The 18,019-nt window shown below is 43.2% G+C and overlaps 2 protein-coding genes across 2 annotated transcripts in view; both read left to right on the forward strand.

Moving 5' to 3' along the window:
* Positions 1–18,019, forward strand: part of LOC137375753 (uncharacterized) — a 181,435-nt gene that overhangs the window by 56,163 nt on the left and 107,253 nt on the right. The gene's annotated exons all lie outside the window — the stretch shown is intronic.
* Positions 813–8,944, forward strand: LOC137376079 (protocadherin-10-like). Its single transcript, XM_068044097.1, is given in 3 exon segments — positions 813–1,109; positions 1,111–3,508; positions 8,725–8,944. Coding segments are annotated over 3 exon segments (2,631 nt in total). The 5' UTR covers positions 813–1,023; the 3' UTR covers positions 8,872–8,944.

The raw sequence follows: 18,019 nt of genomic DNA on the forward strand, positions 1-18,019 counted from the left end.
TTCTGTGCACAAAATAGGTTATCTTTTTCCTATATAAAAGCTGTTACTGCACATTGAAGTAATTCATAGTACATGTAATACTTTAATACCTTCCTTTGTAACTTGATAGGGTTCTATATAAATGCAAATCCTCTCGTTTACAGCAAATCCAACTATTTCGCATGTGCCGAGTAATAACGAAAACAGCAGAGCGGTTACACCGTGCACTTGCAAATTTTATACAGTACAAATTCTACCTCCACCACCTCCCCCCCCCCCCCCCCCCCCCGCCCCAATAGCGTATACAGTGCCACCCATTGCCCCTCTTTGTCTGGGATCAGTCAGCAAAATCATACTTTTGAACCTCTTTTCTCGAAGAACAATCCCATTATTGAGTCATGAAATTTTGCCACTGTTGATGAGTATATAATATATGTTGCCAAGTGTTAGGTTAAATTGAATTAACTGTGTTTAATAGAGAAACAAGCAGAAACTCAAGGGTGTCTATAATAAGTAGCGTCCGAGGAAATGTGTTTTGTCGAGCGAGAAGGAAATACTCATATTCATTGTAAAACATTTCTCAAGGAACTTTTGCAAAGAGAATTAAAGTTATGAAGGAAAAAAATCACCATATTTTTAATTGCACAACAATAAGTGTTAATTTTAACCAAAAGGCTTGTCAAGACATTCTAGCTTTAAGAAGTACTCAGTACAGTGATTGGTGGAACGTGAGAGGACTCCGTTAACCAATCAGAAGCTGAAATGTGACTGGAGATCTTGACTGCCCCCTTTCCTCCTTATCCACCATCACACACGATCAGATACAGTGTAAAACTGAATGGCGAACTACGTAACGTATGTTAGGTCTTTGCGTCCATTGAGGATTTTCAGAGAAATAAGGAGTATTGGAAATAATCTCAGCGAGGCGCAGAACCTAAAGATATTTTAATGCATTATAGTTCCTTTTCTCCAAGAAAATGAAACATAAAGCCCTCAATTTTCAGGATTGAATGAACGGCGCCGTACAGCGCTGAAGCAATTGGAATGCTTTGTGCTGGCGATGGAATATTATCAAATATATTGTTGGCTAAATTGGCAACTGTTGTATTGTGTGTTCTTCTTCTGGGTTGTGGTTTCTGGACAGATTCGCTATTCGATTCCTGAAGAGCTGCAACCAGGCGCCTTTGTTGGAAATATCGCAGACGATCTAGGATTACGTGTAAAACAGCTCTCAGCTCGCAATTTTCGGGTTGTGCCTGGTCCCCGGAAGCAGTATTTGGAGGTAAATTTAGACAATGGGATTTTGTTTGTGAAAGAAAAAATTGACAGGGAAGAACTCTGTGAGTCGGGCCTCACATGCATGTTATCTTTGGAGGCCGTGGTCGAAAATCCCTTGACTGTGTATCACATCGAAGTAGAGATTCTCGATGTAAATGACAATGCTCCCAGTTTTCCGAACAGCCAGATTCGCCTTAAAATCTCAGAGCTTGCTGCGCCGGGAGCGCGCTTCGCCCTGGAGTACGCGCACGATCCGGACGTTGGAACGAATTCCTTGCAAACCTACCAGCTGGCTGCTAACGAATATTTCGCATTAAATATTGATTCGCGCGGCGGGGACGGAAAGTTGCCAGTATTAGTGCTGGAACAGCCCTTGGATAGAGAACAACAATCGAGCCACAGGTTCGAACTAATTGCCAAAGATGAAGGCATTCCTCCAAAGTCAGGTACTGCTGAAATAATAATTGTAGTACAGGATGAAAATGACAACGCACCCGTATTCCCAAATTCAGTTTACAGAATTAGCCTGTTGGAGAACTCACCTAAAGGAACATTGGTTATCAAACTAAATGCCACTGATTTAGATGATGGTCCCAATGGAGAGATATTGTACTCCTTCAGTAGTCATACCTCTGTTAGAGTCCCTGAACTGTTTAGTGTGGATTCCAAAACTGGTGAAATCAGAATTAAAGGAAATTTGGACTATGAAAAAGACAGTGTTTTTGAGATTAACATGCAGGCGCTGGACCAGGGCCTTAATCCAATTCCCGGATATTGCCATATTCTGGTTGATATTATTGATGTGAATGATAACGCACCTGAGGTGACACTAACTTCTTTGTTCAGTCCTGTCAGTGAAGATTCCAAACCCGGGACTGTGGTTGCTCTGATTAGTGTATCGGACAAAGATTCGGGTGAGAATGGGCAGGTAAAATGTGAAATTGCAAATAACCTGCCTTTCAGATTAGATTCGTCATTAAGGAACTATTACAGATTGCTTAGTCATCAGCTGCTGGATCGAGAAAATATCTCAAAGTATGACATTTCCGTTATCTGCCGTGATTCAGGGACTCCTACTCTCACATCCAGGAAAACTATTCGAGTGGAAATTTCGGACATAAATGACAACGCGCCACATTTTACGCAGACTTCCTATACAGCCTATGTAATGGAGAACAACGTTATTGGGACTTCAGTGTTCGCAGTGACGGCTCTTGATCCCGATTTGAACCAGAACGCCCGATTAATCTATTCTATTATCGAGAGCCCGGTTCAGAGCGAGTCGGTATCCAGTTACGTCAATATCAATTCCAAAAATGGGGTCATATTTTCTCAAAGAACCTTTGATTATGAACAACTGAAAAACTTTCAGGTGCAAGTTCAGGCACGGGACTCTGGAGTCCCACCACTCATCAGCAATACTTCTGTGGATGTAATTGTCCTTGATCAGAATGACAATGCCCCGGTGATCGTACATCCTTTCGCGGAGTACGGCTCCACAGCGTTGGACACAGTATCAAGGTTCGCAGAGCCAGGCTACCTGGTTGCTAAGGTAACGGCCACTGATGCTGACTCGGGTCAGAATGCTCGACTTTCTTACCAGATTCTCCAGTCGACTGAGCCTGGCCTTTTTACCATTTCACCTGATACAGGGGAAATCTGGACAATCCGTGGCTTTGCGGGTAAAGATGCAAACAAACAAAGGCTGGTTATCGTGGTAAAGGACAATGGGACACCAACGCTCTCTGCTACAATGACACTCATCTTGTCAGTGATGGAGGGCGATACAGAAATGCTCGCTGATAGGAGCAATTTATCTGAACAACCTGGATTGACTAATGATATAAGTTTTTACATAGTTATATTTTTAGGGATAATGTCGTCCATTTTTCTAGTCGTTTTAATTGTTCTTGCAATTACAGTCCACAAAACCAGGAATGGTTTCGGTGGCTCTACCTGTGCCCAGGATTTGTGTTGTTGCTTTCCAGCAAGGAGCTCGCTGAATGGGATTCAAAAAGCCAGTAGAAATATCCAGATACCTCCGAACTACGTTGAAGTATTTGGGGGCGATCCACTTTCCCAAAGTTTTCGCTACGGGACCTATTCAACTGCAGATTCGGCCAAGGGAGAATTCTTGTATTCCAATCGGTGTAGTTCATCTACCGGAAAGAATAATGTCGGCAAGGAAACTATGTGGGATAAGGGAAAACCACAAGCATCACACTCTACCAATTGTAGGAACATTAGTGAGGTGAGGCCACTGTAATATAACTTCATTGGTTATATCTGGGTGGACAAATATTGACTGTGAAGTTCGTCCAAGTTTTCTGTCTGTTTCTTTAGTAGCGCTGAATTGTAATGGATAAGTAAACTTTTTGCTTTGCTCTTTTGGTTTTCTACGCGCCATGCGCAAAGCAAACTCAATACTTAGTGTAACATCCGTAAGGTGAAATAATTGTGGCTGTTTGCATACTTTGCTCCACCGCTTTAGCTCCCATTAATTGGTCATGGTGCATTGTGCGTGATATCAATTCATTGCACATATAAGATAAAGCTGCACTGCTATAGATTCCAACCAGAGGCTACTTATTGGTCAGACTTAAACGCGATGTCACTGATATTGCTGATCTATATTTGATAAATGACAAATCATATCAGCTTAATAATATGTAATAAAAGCAAAGGTCACAGACCTGAAGCGTTAACTCTGTTTCTCTCTCCACAGATGCTGCCAGGCCTGCAGAGTATTTCCAGCACTTTCTGTTTTTATTTCAGATTCCAGCATCCGCAGTATTTTGATTTTACTTTAATAGCTCGATAATATGTGCTACATTAAGGAATGTCATTTAGTTTTGATTAGTTCAAATTCGCTTTGGTGAAGGTGTCCTGTCATCATGTGCGCGCGTGCGCGGACGATTACGTGATGCCTAAATAGATGGCAAGGCAAATAACGAACAGAATTGCAGCACTATTCAGAAGGATTGAAATATCTTTCTGGTACCTGGGGTTGCAGGTAGCAAGTCCAGTTCAATGGTAATAGGTATAAAATAATAATAGGAGCAAAAATACAAAAGGAGATTCTTTTTCATTTCATGGGTTGTGGACGTCGCTGGCAAGGCCAGCATTTATTGCCCATACCTAACTGCCCTTGAGAAGATGGTGGTGATCTGCCCTCTTGAACCACTGCAATCCTTGGGGTGTAGGTACACCCACAGTGCTGTTAGGGAGGGAGTTCCAGGATTTCAATCCAGCGACAGTGAAGGAACGGTGATATATCTCCAAGGTAGGATGGTGTGTGGCAAGGAGGGGAAATTTCAGGTGGTGGTGTTCCCATACATCTGCTGCCCTTGTCCTTCTAGGTGGAAGAGATTGCAGGTTTGGAAGGCATGGTGAGTTGCTGCAGTGCATCTACACACTGCTTACACTGTGCATTGATGGTGGAGGGAGTGAATATTAAAGATGGTGCTGATCAAGTGGACTGCTTTGTTCTGGATGGTGTCAAGATTCCTGATTGTTGTTGGTGCCAGATTTATCCAGGGAAGTAGAGAGTATTCCATCACACTCCTGACTTGTGCGTTGTAGATGATGGGCAGGCTTTGAGGAGTGAGGAGGTGGGTTGCTTACTGCAGAATTCCCAACCTGCTCTTGTAGCCACAGTATTTATGTGGCTGCTCCAGCTCAGTTTCTGGCCAATGGTAACCCCTAGGATGTTGATGGTGGGGTGATTTAGCAATGGTAATTCCATTGTCAAGAGGAGAAGGCACTAACTGAAACTGTGGAACAATGAAAATTACTCTTCCTCTGTGTTCACTATGGAGAAGGACGATGCAGGTGTAGAGATCAGGGAGGGGGATTGTGATATACTTGAAAAAGTTAGCATTGAAATGGAGGAGGTATTAGTGGTTTTAACTGGCTTAAAAGTGGATAAATCCCAGGCCCAGCTGAGATGTATCCCAGGTTGCTATGTGAGGCAAGGCAGGAGATAGCAGGGGCTCTGATGCAAATTTTCAAATCCTCTCTGGCCACAGGGGAAGTACCAGAGAACTGGAGGACAGCAAATGTGGTACCATTATTCAAGAAGGGTAGCAGGGATAAACCAGGTAATTACAGGCAGGTGAGTCTAACATCAGTGGTAGGGAAACTATTGGAAAAGATTCTGAGGGACAGGATTAATGTCCACTTGGAGAGGCAGGGATTAATCAGAAATAGTCAGCATAGCTTTGTCAGGGGGAGATCATGTCAAACAAATTTGATTGAATTTTTCAAGGAGGTGACTAGATGTGTAGATGAGGGTAAAGCAATTGATGTAGTCTACATGGACTTAGTAAGACTTTTGATAATGTCCCACATGGGAGATCGGTCAAGAAGATAACAGTCCATGGGCTCCAGGGCAATTTGGCAAATTGGATCCAAAATTTGCTTAGTGGCAGGAGGTAGAGGGTGATGTTCAAGTGTTGTTTTTGCGAATGGAAGCCTGTGACCAGTGGTGTACCACAGGGATCGGTGCTGGGACCCTTGCTGTTTGTAGTGTACATTAATGATTTAGGCGTGAATATAGGAGGTATGATCAGTAAGTTCGCAGATGACATGAAAATAGGTGGTGTTATAAATGGTGAGGAGCACGTCCTTAGATTACAGGGGGATTATAGATGGGCTGGTAAAATGGGTGGCGCAGTGGCAAATGGAATTCAATCCTGAAAAGTGTGAGATAATGCATTTTGGGAGGACTAACAAGGCAAGGGAATATACAATGGATGGTAGGACCCTAGGAAGTACAGAGGGTCAGAGGGACCTTGGTGTATTTGTCCATAGATTATTGAAGGCAGCAGCACAAGTAGATAAGGTGGTTAGGAACGGATATGGGATACTTGCCTTTATTAGCCAAAGCATACAATATAACAGCAGGGAGGTTATGATGGAGCTGCATAAAGCGCTAGTTAGGCCACAGCTGAAGTACTGTGTACAGTTTTGGTCACCACACTATAGGAAGGATGTGATTGCACTGGAGAGGGTGCAGAGGAGATTCACCAGGATGTTGCCTGGGCTGGAGCATTTCAGCTATGACGAGAGACTGGATAGGCTAGGGTTGTTTTCCTTAGAGCAGAGAATGCTGAGGGGGGACCTGATTGAGGTATACAAAATTATGAGGGGCATAGATAGGGTAGACAGGAAGAACATTTTTCCCTTAGCGGAGGTGCGAATAACCAGTTTGCATAGCTTTTAGGTAAGGGGCAGGAGGTTTAGAGAGGATCTGAGGAAAATAAAATTCACCCAGAGGGTGATTAGAATCTGGAACACACTGCCTGAAGAGGTGGTAGAGGCAGGAACCCTCACAACATTTAAGAAGTATTTAGATGAGCACTTGAAACGCCATTGCATACAAGGCTACGGGCCAAGCGCTGGAAAATGGGATTAGGATAGATAGGTTTGATGGCTAGTGCGGACTGTGGGCCTGTTTCTGTGCTGTATAACTCTATGACTCTATGACTGTATAATGTGCTAATCAGAGCATATATCCAGGTCTAATGGTGAATAAATCTCTGAACTGATGGTTGTGTTTAGCTTCAGTCTAACCAATGGAAAAACTAATTGGATTACATAGAGAATATAGTAGACGTGGAAATAATTTGCATGATTGTGAAAAGGGCACTGGCTAGAATCTATCTGGGATGCCATGAGTAGTTGTGGGCATCTGATTTCTCGGAAGGATACTATTACGTTTAGAACAGTGCAGACGCATCCCTCAAGAAGATTTTGGACATCAGGAGTTTTTTTTTAAAGATACAGCTACTAAATTCAAGCTCGATATGTTTGAAAATAAAACGATTTTGAGGTTACCTAACAGGTTATGAATGAACTTGACAAACATCCAGATAAATTGTTTATTATGACATTAGTTTCAAATACCAAGGCACTCAGGTTAAAGATCAGTGTTGGAAAGAAGAACGAAATTCAGACAAATGGTAGAGGAGTTGTGGGTGTACAAGTGGGGATGGACAATGAAGTAGATGCATGAATAAACTAATTCGGTGCAGAAAGGAAAGATATGAAATATATGGTGGAAAAGTGACAGGTAGTGCAGATATATGAAGATGAACAAAAACATTGCTCTGAGTAGCAATCTAATGTTCCTAAAATTTCTTACATTCCTCTGAGAGACTTTGGTATTAGGGATCGAATCAACATTCCATTTAAACAATCCAGTGTTAGTAATCAATACTCTCATGTAAGGGACAACACAGCTACCTGTGCAACATTTTACAGCTAGGAAAAAGAACAAAAGAAAAGATTAGATGGTGTGTGTGTGTGTGTGTGTAGCATTTTGCTATTCCAATGAATGTGTTGCCTGAAAGGATAGTGGTGGTCGATTGTGGCTTTCAAAGGGGTGGTGAAAATGAACCATTTTTCAGGGCTGTGGAGGAAAAGCAGGGGAATAAGACTATCTGGGTAGCTCTTTCACATAGGCAGCATAGACACGATCAGCCAAATAACATCCTCTGCGCTGTGGAAGTCTCTGCCCAGTCCATGAACCTTATCTCCGCTAGTGCACCTATTGAAAACTGGGATGATTCTGCTTAAAACTTAGCGAGCAGGCCCACGTCTTATCAATCCAAAAAGGACTCAGACCCATGTCTCAAAGGTTAAAAAAAGTTAGTGCTGACCCAGTGACGTGTTCTTTCGCTCCAGAATCTCAAATATTATTCGCATTGCTGGTTTGTCATGAGCCTATAAATGATAAAGGATTAGATAAAGCCAATTAAGTTCATTTAAAGAATGCTAACATAAAAGAGTTTGAGGTTTAGCTGTGTGCCCTCAGCATTTCGAAAATGAATTGCCTATAAAAATGTATTTCTTACCTTGGACTCTCAACATGGTGACTTTTAATATATTTATTGTAAAACAACTCCATAAAAATAGTTTTCTAGAGAAAAGAAAAATCCTAAGTATTAAAAGAAAATGTTCGTGACATTTTTGGTTGCGCAACAATAAATGTAAATAATAACGATTTAACAGGACATTCTAGCTTTAAGAAATGAGCCGCATTCTGATTGGCTGAATATGAGTCCGCCAATCAGAAGCTAGAAAGTGACTGGTGATCCCGACTGCCGCTTCCCTTCCCATCCACCATCACATACGACCTGAAACAATGTGAAATTGGATAGCGAGCTACGGAGGCTACAGCACTTTCCGCGGATACATCAATGGGGCATTTTAGCAACAAAATGGAGATCTCTCTGATATCATTTCGACGATTTCTTGAACAGTAAAAGTATTTCTCTACATTGCAGTCTTTCTAGTGAAGAAATTAGGCTGAAATAATTTGAATCTAAGGAAAAATCGAACGCGACGGAGCCGCTCTGAAGAAATTGGAATGTTTAACACTGGCAATGAGATGTTATAATATATTTTGTTTTTTAAACTGGGGACTTCTATATTGCATGTTTATTGCCCGGGATCTAATTTCAGGAGAGATTCGTTATTCGATTCCTGAAGAATTGCAACTGGGCGCGTTTATTGGGAATATTGCAGACGATTTGGGGTTGGATGTTAAGCAGCTCTCGGCTCGGAATTTTCGACTTGTGTCAGGTCCAAGAAAGCAGCATTTGGAGGTAAATTTAGACAATGGGATTCTGTTTGTAAAGGAAAAAATTGACAGAGAACAACTCTGTGGCCCCAGCCTCACTTGCCTCTTGTCTTTGGAGGCTGTGCTTGAAAATCCTCTGAATCTGTACCAAATCGAAGTAGATATCCTGGATATAAATGACAACGCTCCCAGTTTTCCAAAGAGCCAGTTCCGCCTTGAAATCTCCGAAGTTGCTGCGCTAGGGGCGCGCTTTCCCCTCGAGTGCGCGCACGATCCGGATGTTGGAACCAACTCCGTACAAAACTACCAGCTGGTTGCAAATGAATACTTCATGCTAAACGTTGGAGCAGGTATTGGAGATGGGAAGTTACCCGTGCTGGTGCTGGAAAAACCCCTGGACAGAGAGAAGCAGTCTACCCACACATTACTGCTATTGGCCAAAGACGGTGGGGTACCTGAAAGATCTGGCACTGCTCAGATCAAAATCATAGTTGAAGATGCCAACGATAACGCGCCGGTTTTCCCTCAATCGGTTTACAGGATCAATCTATCAGAAAGCGTAACCAAAGGGGTCTTGGTACTGCAGGTAAATGCCACTGATCTGGATGACGGTTCCAATGGAGAGATTGTGTACTCTTTCAGTAGCCATACATCTGCCAGAGTCCGTGAACTGTTTGGTTTGGATTCCAAAACTGGTGAAATAAGAGTTAAAACGAATTTGGATTATGAGGATATTAGTGTTTTTGAGATTATTATACAAGCAAAGGACAAGGGACCTAACGCCAAGCCAGCGTACTGTCACGTTTTATTGAACATTATTGATGTAAATGATAATGCGCCTGAGGTGACACTGACTTCTTTATCTAGCCCAGTTCCTGAAGACTCTCTGCCTGGGACTGTAGTAGCTCTGATCAGTGCGTCAGACAGAGATTCCGGTGAAAACGGGCAGCTGCGATGCCAAATCGGAAATCATCTTCCATTCACGCTGGATTCATCCTCGAAGAAGTATTTAAGGTTGCTCACGCAGGACCTGCTGGACCGCGAATACACCTCCACCTATGACCTTACTATTAGCTGCCGTGATGGAGGAACCCCGCCTCTCACAACCAACAAAACCATCCTGGTTGAAGTTTCAGACAGAAATGACAACGCACCACAGTTTGCGCAACCTTTCCTTACAGCATACGTGATGGAGAACAATAATATCGGTGCGTCCATTTTCTCAGTAACAGCATTTGATGCGGACATAGAGCAGAATGGTCGGCTATCCTATGCTATCCTGGATAGTCAGGTTCAGGGTGAATCAGTAAGCAAATACATTTATATTAATGCAGAGAATGGCATTATATATTCTTACAGATCTTTTGACTATGAACAATTGAAAAACTTTCGGATCCAAGTTCAGGCGCACGATCTTGGAGTCCCGCCACTCGCTAGCAACGTTTCCATCAACATTATTATCCTTGACCAGAATGATAATGCCCCAGTGATCGTGTATCCAGCGATTGAGCATGGGACAACGACAGAGACGGTCTCCAGATTCGCGGACCCAGGGTACCCAGTGGCCAAAGTGACGGCCACTGATGCGGACTCTGGACAAAATGCTCGCCTCGCCTATCGGATCCTCCATGCTACTAATTTGGGACTTTTTACTATTTCACAGGACACGGGCGAAATATGGACAATCCGTAGAATTACAAAGTCAGATGCACCCAAGCAGAGATTGGTCATCCTGGTAAATGACAATGGAACACCAGCACTTTCTGCTACAATGACGATCATCTTGTCAGTGGTTGAGGGCGATACAGAAATGCTCAACGACCGAAGCAGTTTGTCTGAAAACCCTGGCTTCGCTTCGGATACCAGTCTTTACTTAGTCATATCATTAGGAATAATCTCATCCATTTTTCTGGTGGTTTTAATTATTCTAGCTGTTAAGGTTCATAAAAACAGAAATGCTTTTGGTGGCCACAACTGCATTTTGGGGTCATGTTGTTGCTTTGAATCAAGGTATTCGCGGAATGGAATTCAGAAAGCCAGCCGGAATCTTCAGATACCTCCCAACTATGTTGAAGTATTTGGGGGCGATCCCCTTTCCCAAAGTTTCCGCTACGACACATGTTCAACGTCACGTTCGATAAAGGGGGACCTCTTATTTCCCAACACGTGCAGTTCGTCAACGGGAAAGGTTACAGCCAAGAGTGAAATCATTGCAAACGGGGGAAAAGCATCATTCTCAAATTCTGAGAATTCTATACTTAGTGAGGTGAGATGCCTTGTTGGAAAGAAAAGTCAATCTTAATCGAAAATATGCAGATGGAATGGTCTCCGGAATTTAGAGCACTTGTTTTACTTTTTATGCAATTTCGTATGGTTATCTGCAGACAGGCCCAGATGAGCGGTAACAGTTTTTTTTTAACATTCGCTTGTATTTAAATAGCTGCTGTAGCTGCCACTGTCACTACTGTACCGCCCTTGCAACACATATTAGGCCATAAACTAGATTGGGTGCTTCACTGTTGTAGCTAAAACATCTGTAGATTATAAGACTAAATATGAAAGATTGCCATTGGCTCGGTAATTGTGTTTAACAGCACATCGTAAGTAATTCGCTATTGTTGATCTCCTTCAGTTACGAACCTAAGATATATATAGGGCTTCAGATGGAAATGGGTTCAGTTTTTTCAGGGAGAGTTCATTAAAATTAATACTTCCTAATGTTTTTCTCTATTGCATTTTAGTCATCAGATAGGCACATTGTGTGTCATTGCCGAATATAATTGCAGGTAATGTCAAAGTGAATTAGATAGATTTATCTTGTTTTATTCTTTCGTGGGATGTTAGCACCACTGACAAGACCAGCATTTATTGGCCATCCCGAATTGCCCTTGAGAAGGTGATGGTGAGCCCTCACCACCCACCACCCCCCTCCCATCCCCCCCCCCCCCCCCCACCCCCCAACACCCCCGCCTCTTGAACTGCTGCAGCCCATCAGGTGTAGGTGCACCCACAGTGCTGTTAGGAAGGGAGTTCCAGGTTTTTGACCCAGTGACAGTGAAGAAACGGTGACATAGTGCCAAGTCAGGATGGTGCGTGTAATAAAAGCAAAATACTGCAGATGCTGGAAATCTGAAACAAAAACAAAAAGTGCTGGAAATACTCAGCAGGTCTGGCAGCATCTGTGACGTGATGAAAGTCACAGACCTGAAACGTCAACTTTGCTTCTCTCTCCACAGATGCTGTCAGAGCTGCTGAGTATTTCCAACACTTTTTGATTTTATTTCAGGGTGATGTGTGGCTTTGAGGGGAACTCCAAGTGTCCCCACGCGTCTGCTGTCTGTGTCCTTCTAGGTGGTAGAGGTCGCAGATTTGAAGATGTTGTGGAAGGAGCCTTGGTGAGTTGCTATAGTGCATCTTGTAGATGGTACACACTGCTGCTAATGTGCATCAGTGGTGAAGGGAGTGAATGTTGAAGGTGGTGGATGGGGTGCCAATCAAGCAGTGTGCTTTGTCCTAGATGGTGTCAAGCTTCTTGAGTGTTGTTGGAGCTGCACCCATCCAGGCAAGTGGAGAGTATTACACCACACTCCTGAATTGTGCCTTGTAGATGGTGGACAGGCTTTAGGGAGTAAGGAGTTGAGTTACTCACTGCAGGATTCCCAAGCCTCTGACCCACTCTTGTAGCTGGGAATGGAGAAATGAATCAGAACCCTGAGCTTTGTGGTGAGTCAAACCAACAGCTCATCAATGAAGCATTCAATGTAGTGTATCATTTGATCAGTTTTCTGATACAGTTCCAGTTAAGTATCAAATCTATTTAAGATGTAATTATTAGTGTAACTGAGTGAAAGCAACTCCAAAATCTTAAAAAAAACAGTTAGTTTGATTTTACATTGCACGACAATAAATGTGAATATTGCACAAAGGTTTAGAAAGGCAGTCCAGCTTTAAGAAATGCTTAGTGCAGTGATTGGCTGAATGTAAGTCAGCTTTTTCTCACCAATGAAAAGCTGTAATGTGACTGGAGATCCTTACTGTCCTACCCTCCCCTTCCGCCATTATATACGACCAGATATCGAGTAATCTTGGATAGAGCTGCGTCTCGTTGCATTAGGGTTTCTACACTCATCCACTGGCGATTTTAGGAGAAATAAGAAGGTTTGTCAGAAATAATTAAGCCGATTTTTAAAAATATGTTTGTTGTTCATGCAATCTAGCTGTTTTGGTAAAATGGAAACATAATTGACACTTTCCCCAGGAATTATTCAACGGCGCCGCGTTGTGCTCAATCACTCGAAATGCTTTGTGCTGGAAATGGAATATTATAAAATATATTGGTTATTGAAATGGCAACTTTTATATTGTATCATCTCTGCCTGGGAACTAGCTTCTGGACAGATACATTATTCGATTCCTGAAGAACGGAATGTGGGTGCATTTGTTGGGAATATCGCAGAAGATTTGGGTTTGGATAAAAAGGAGCTCTCAGCTCGCGGCTTTCAGATTGTGACTGGCCCCAGTAAGCAGTATATGGACGTAAATTTAGACAATGGGATTTTGTTTGTGAAGGAAAAAATAGACAGAGAGCAGCTCTGTGGGTCGAGCCTCACTTGCACATTGTCCTTGGAGGCCGTGATCGAAAATCCCCTGAATGTGTACCATTTTCAAGTGGAGATTCTGGATGTAAATGACAACGCTCCGAGTTTCCCAGAGAGCCAGTTCCGGCTGGAAATCTCAGAGGTGGCTGCCTCGGGAACGCGCTTTGCTCTGGAGTGCGCGCAGGACCCGGACGTTGGGACCAACTCCGTACAAAGCTACCAGTTGGTAGCCAACGACTATTTCACCCTGGATGTCGAGACGCGCAGTGGCGATGGAAAGTTACCGGTTTTAGTTTTGGAAAGACCCCTGGACAGAGAAAAGGAAAATGCACACAGGTTAGTGTTAATTGCTGAGGACGGAGGGATTCCTGTGAGATCTGGCACTGCTCAAATAGTGATCGCAGTGGAGGATGCCAACGATAACGCACCTGTTTTCACCCAGTCGGTCTATAGGGTTAGTTTGCTGGAGAATGTACCCAAAGGAACCTTGGTGATCAAACTAGATGCCTCTGATTCGGATGTTGGTCTCAATGGGCAGATTGTGTATTCATTTAGCAGTCATACTTCGAATAGAGTCCGTGAACTGTTTGAGTTGGATTCAAAAACTGGTGAAATCAAAATTAAGAAAAATTTGGACTATGAAGAAAACCGTGTTTTTGAGATTAACGTGCAAGCAAAGGACAAGGGAGCTCACGCAACCCCTGTGTACTGTCACGTGGTGGTTGACATAGTTGATGTGAATGACAATGAACCTGAGGTGACTCTAACATCTTTGTTCAGTCCTGTCAGTGAAGATTCCCTCCCCGGATCTGTGGTGGCTCTGATTAGTTCAACAGACAAAGACTCGGGACAAAACGGACACGTACAATGTCAAATCCCAAACGGGCTTCCTTTTAAACTAGATTCATCTTTAAATAACTATTACAGACTAGTTACACGCGAGGCACTAGATCGGGAGCATGTATCAAACTACAATCTAACTATAGTGTGCAGTGATGCAGGAATCCCTCCACTCGCATGTAGCAAAACCATCCAGGTGGTGGTTTCAGATATAAATGACCACCCACCACAGTTTACGCAGCCTTTATATACAGCGTATGTGATGGAGAACAACGCTATTGGCGCGTCCATATTCTCGGTGACTGCTTTCGATCCAGATTTAAATCAGAACGCCCATCTGTCCTACTTTATCACGGAGACTTTGATTCAGGGCAAGTCGGCGTCCACTTATGTCTCTATTAACTCGGACAACGGTGTCATATATTCTCAGAGAACTTTTGACTACGAACAACTCAAAACCTTTCAAATCCAAGTTCAGGCACGGGACTTTGGGGCCCCGTCACTTTCTGGCAACACTTCCGTGGCTATAATTATCCTTGATCAGAATGACAACGCCCCCGTGATTGTGCATCCATTACCTGAGTTCGGCTCCACGGTATTAGAGACGGTATCCCGGTTCGCAGAACCAGGCTACCTGGTTGCCAAAGTTTCTGCTACTGATGGTGATACTGGCCAGAACGCTCGTCTTACCTACCAGATTCTCCAAGCTACTGACGCTGGCCTCTTTACTATTTCACCGGATACGGGAGAAATCTGGACAATCCGCAACATTATGAATAATGATGCTACTAAGCAAAAGTTAGTAATCGGTGTTAAAGACAACGGATCACCGCCGCTGACAGCCACCGTGACATTCATCCTGTCTGTGGCGGGAACCGATGTACAAATGCTTTCCGATGTGAACAGTTTGTCTGAAGATCCTGGGTCCGTTTCTGATGCCAGCTTTTACCTAGTGATAACTTTAGGCGTCATCTCGTCCATTTTCCTGGTGATTTTGATTATCCTCGCTATTAAGGTCCACAACAACTCCTCACTAGACACTTGTGGCTGTTTTACAACACGAAACTCCTTACACAGAGTTCAAAGAAGCAGTAGAAGCCTTCAGATACCGCCGAACTATGTTGAAGTGTTTGGCGGTGATCCACTCTCTCAGAGTTTCCGCTATGACACATGCTCAACCTCACATTCCACAAAGAGAGATTTCACATTTTCAAACAGGTGCAGTCCGCCTGCAAGGAAGAATGGTATCCCGAGTGGCACTTTGGGGAATGGAGAGACCACACGAACACCGAACTCTGCGCAGTGCAGGAACACTGTGAATAATGAGGTGAGGTCCTTATTCGAGGGCGAAAAGAACACCTCATGGGTTTGATTTGGAAATACAAATGTTCACTGAAACCATTTCGATCATGGAGATCGGATTTAGGAAATACCTAAGAAGCAATCCTTTCAACCTGCTTTGCTATCTGATTTCCCAGTGGCTAATCCTGGGCCAGTTCCTGTGCTATTCAATAAGTTGTCCTTCAATGCATTGTATTGCTTTACCATTACGCTGATTGTGCCAGTTAGAGGTTACCATTAAGTTTGTGTGGATAATTCACAATCGCACACACCAGACTTCAATGTGCTAACATCTGCATTTTAGTAAAAGAAAATAACGAGAAATTGCTTACTCTGGAATTTCACCTGGGTCTGTGAGATTCAAAGAAATTTAGTATCAGTGCTCTGCTGTTGGCATTCCATGTTGTTGCCTTGAGTTATAGTGTTGGATTTACATCCTTATGGAGAATTTTAACACCGCATATTTTTCTCAGGGATATAGTTTAATCAGCAATCAGTCAAACGAATATGAATTGACTCAGTGGGGATTAAGCATTCCCAGTTACCAAAATGCGATCCTGCCAATTTGTATTGAAAGGGGGCATGACTCAGGACATTCCAAGGCTTGAGTCAAGTCACACAATGCCTCATAAGAAAAGAGGTAACATAAGTTCAGGTTGTTAAATGGGTTCCAAAGAAGTGATCTTCAGAAATTCTGCTAAAGTTTGACAGAGAGAAAAAAAATCTCCAAAATAATGCAGGAAAAGGCAGCAGAAATTTAGACTGCACAATAATAAATGTTAAATATCACACAGAGGCTAACAGAGACATTCCAGCTTTAAGCAATGTTCTGTATGATGATTGGTTGAATTCCAGTTCACCAATGAGAAGCTGTAATGTGTCTGGAGATCTTGACTGCCCCCTTCCCTCCCTATCCACCATTACGTACGATTAGATATAGTGTAAACCCGCACAGCAAGCTGCGTAGCTCTGTACCGGGTTTTGTATTCGCATACATTGGCAATTTTAAGAGGATTCGAACGAAATCTCAGTGATTTTTGGAGGGGAAAAACAGGTATCTTCATGCAATATTGCCCTTTCTATCATTGAAAATGGTTTATACGGAATCTTATTTCAAGGAATTATTGAATGGCGTGTCGCACTGACGGATTTGGAATGCTTTGTGCGGGAAATGGGATTTTCAAAAATATATTGGCTGTTAAAATGGTCAATTTTGTATTGTCTGTTATCCTTCTGGGTTCTGGTTTCGGGACAAATTCGCTATTCAATTCCTGAAGAATTGCAATTAGGTGCCTTTGTTGGGAATATCGCGGACGATTTGGGCTTAGACGTGAAAGAGCTGAAAGCTCGCAGTTTTCGGATTGTGTCTGGTCCCAGGAAACAGTATCTGGATGTAAATTTGGACAATGGGATCTTGTTTGTGAAGGAAAAAATTGACAGAGAGCAGCTCTGCGGGTCGAGCCTCATATGCACATTGTCCTTAGAGGCCGTGATCGAAAATCCCTTGAATGTGTATCATTTTCAAGTAGAAATTCTGGATGTAAATGACAACGCTCCCAGTTTCCCAAAAAGCCAATTCCGATTGGAAATCTCAGAAGTGGCCGTGCAAGGAGTACGTTTTGCCCTCGAGTCGGCGCAGGATCCGGATGTTGGAATCAACTCCTTACAAACTTACCAACTCGCCGCGAACGAATATTTCACAATCGACATCCAGTCGCGCAGTGGAGATGGCAAGTTGCCAGTGTTGGTGTTGCAAAAGCCGCTGGACAGAGAAAAACAAAGGACACACAGGTTAGTGCTAATTGCCAAGGACGGAGGGATCCCTGAAAAATCTGGCACTGCTCAGATAATTGTCGTTGTACAGGATGCAAACGACAACGCGCCAGTGTTTCCACAGTCAGTATATAAGGTGAGGCTATTGGAAAATGCATCCAAAGGAACTCTGGTAATCAAGCTAAACGCTACTGACTTAGACGATGGTCCCAATGGAGAGATTGTGTACTCTTTCAGTAGCCACGCCTCTGCCAGAGTCCGTGAACTGTTTAGCGTGGATTCCAGAACTGGCGAAATCAGAGTCAAAGGCAATTTGAACTATGAAGAAAATAGCATTTTTGAGATTAACGTACAAGCGATGGACAAGGGCGCTCACGCAAGCCCTGTGTACTGTGATGTGCTGGTGAGCATTACTGATGTCAATGATAACGCACCTGAGGTGACTTTGACTTCTATGTTCAGTCCTGTTAGTGAAGACTCCTTGCCAGGTACTGTGGTCGCCCTGTTCAGTGTGGAAGACAAAGACTCGGGAGATAGTGGGCAGGTTCAATGTCAAATTGCAAGTGGCTCTCCTTTCAAACTGGATTCTTCTTTGAAGAATTATTATAGATTGCTCACTGAGCAG

This window comes from Heterodontus francisci, chromosome 12 (genome assembly GCF_036365525.1).
Source record: "Heterodontus francisci isolate sHetFra1 chromosome 12, sHetFra1.hap1, whole genome shotgun sequence".
Lineage (NCBI taxonomy): Eukaryota > Metazoa > Chordata > Chondrichthyes > Heterodontiformes > Heterodontidae > Heterodontus > Heterodontus francisci.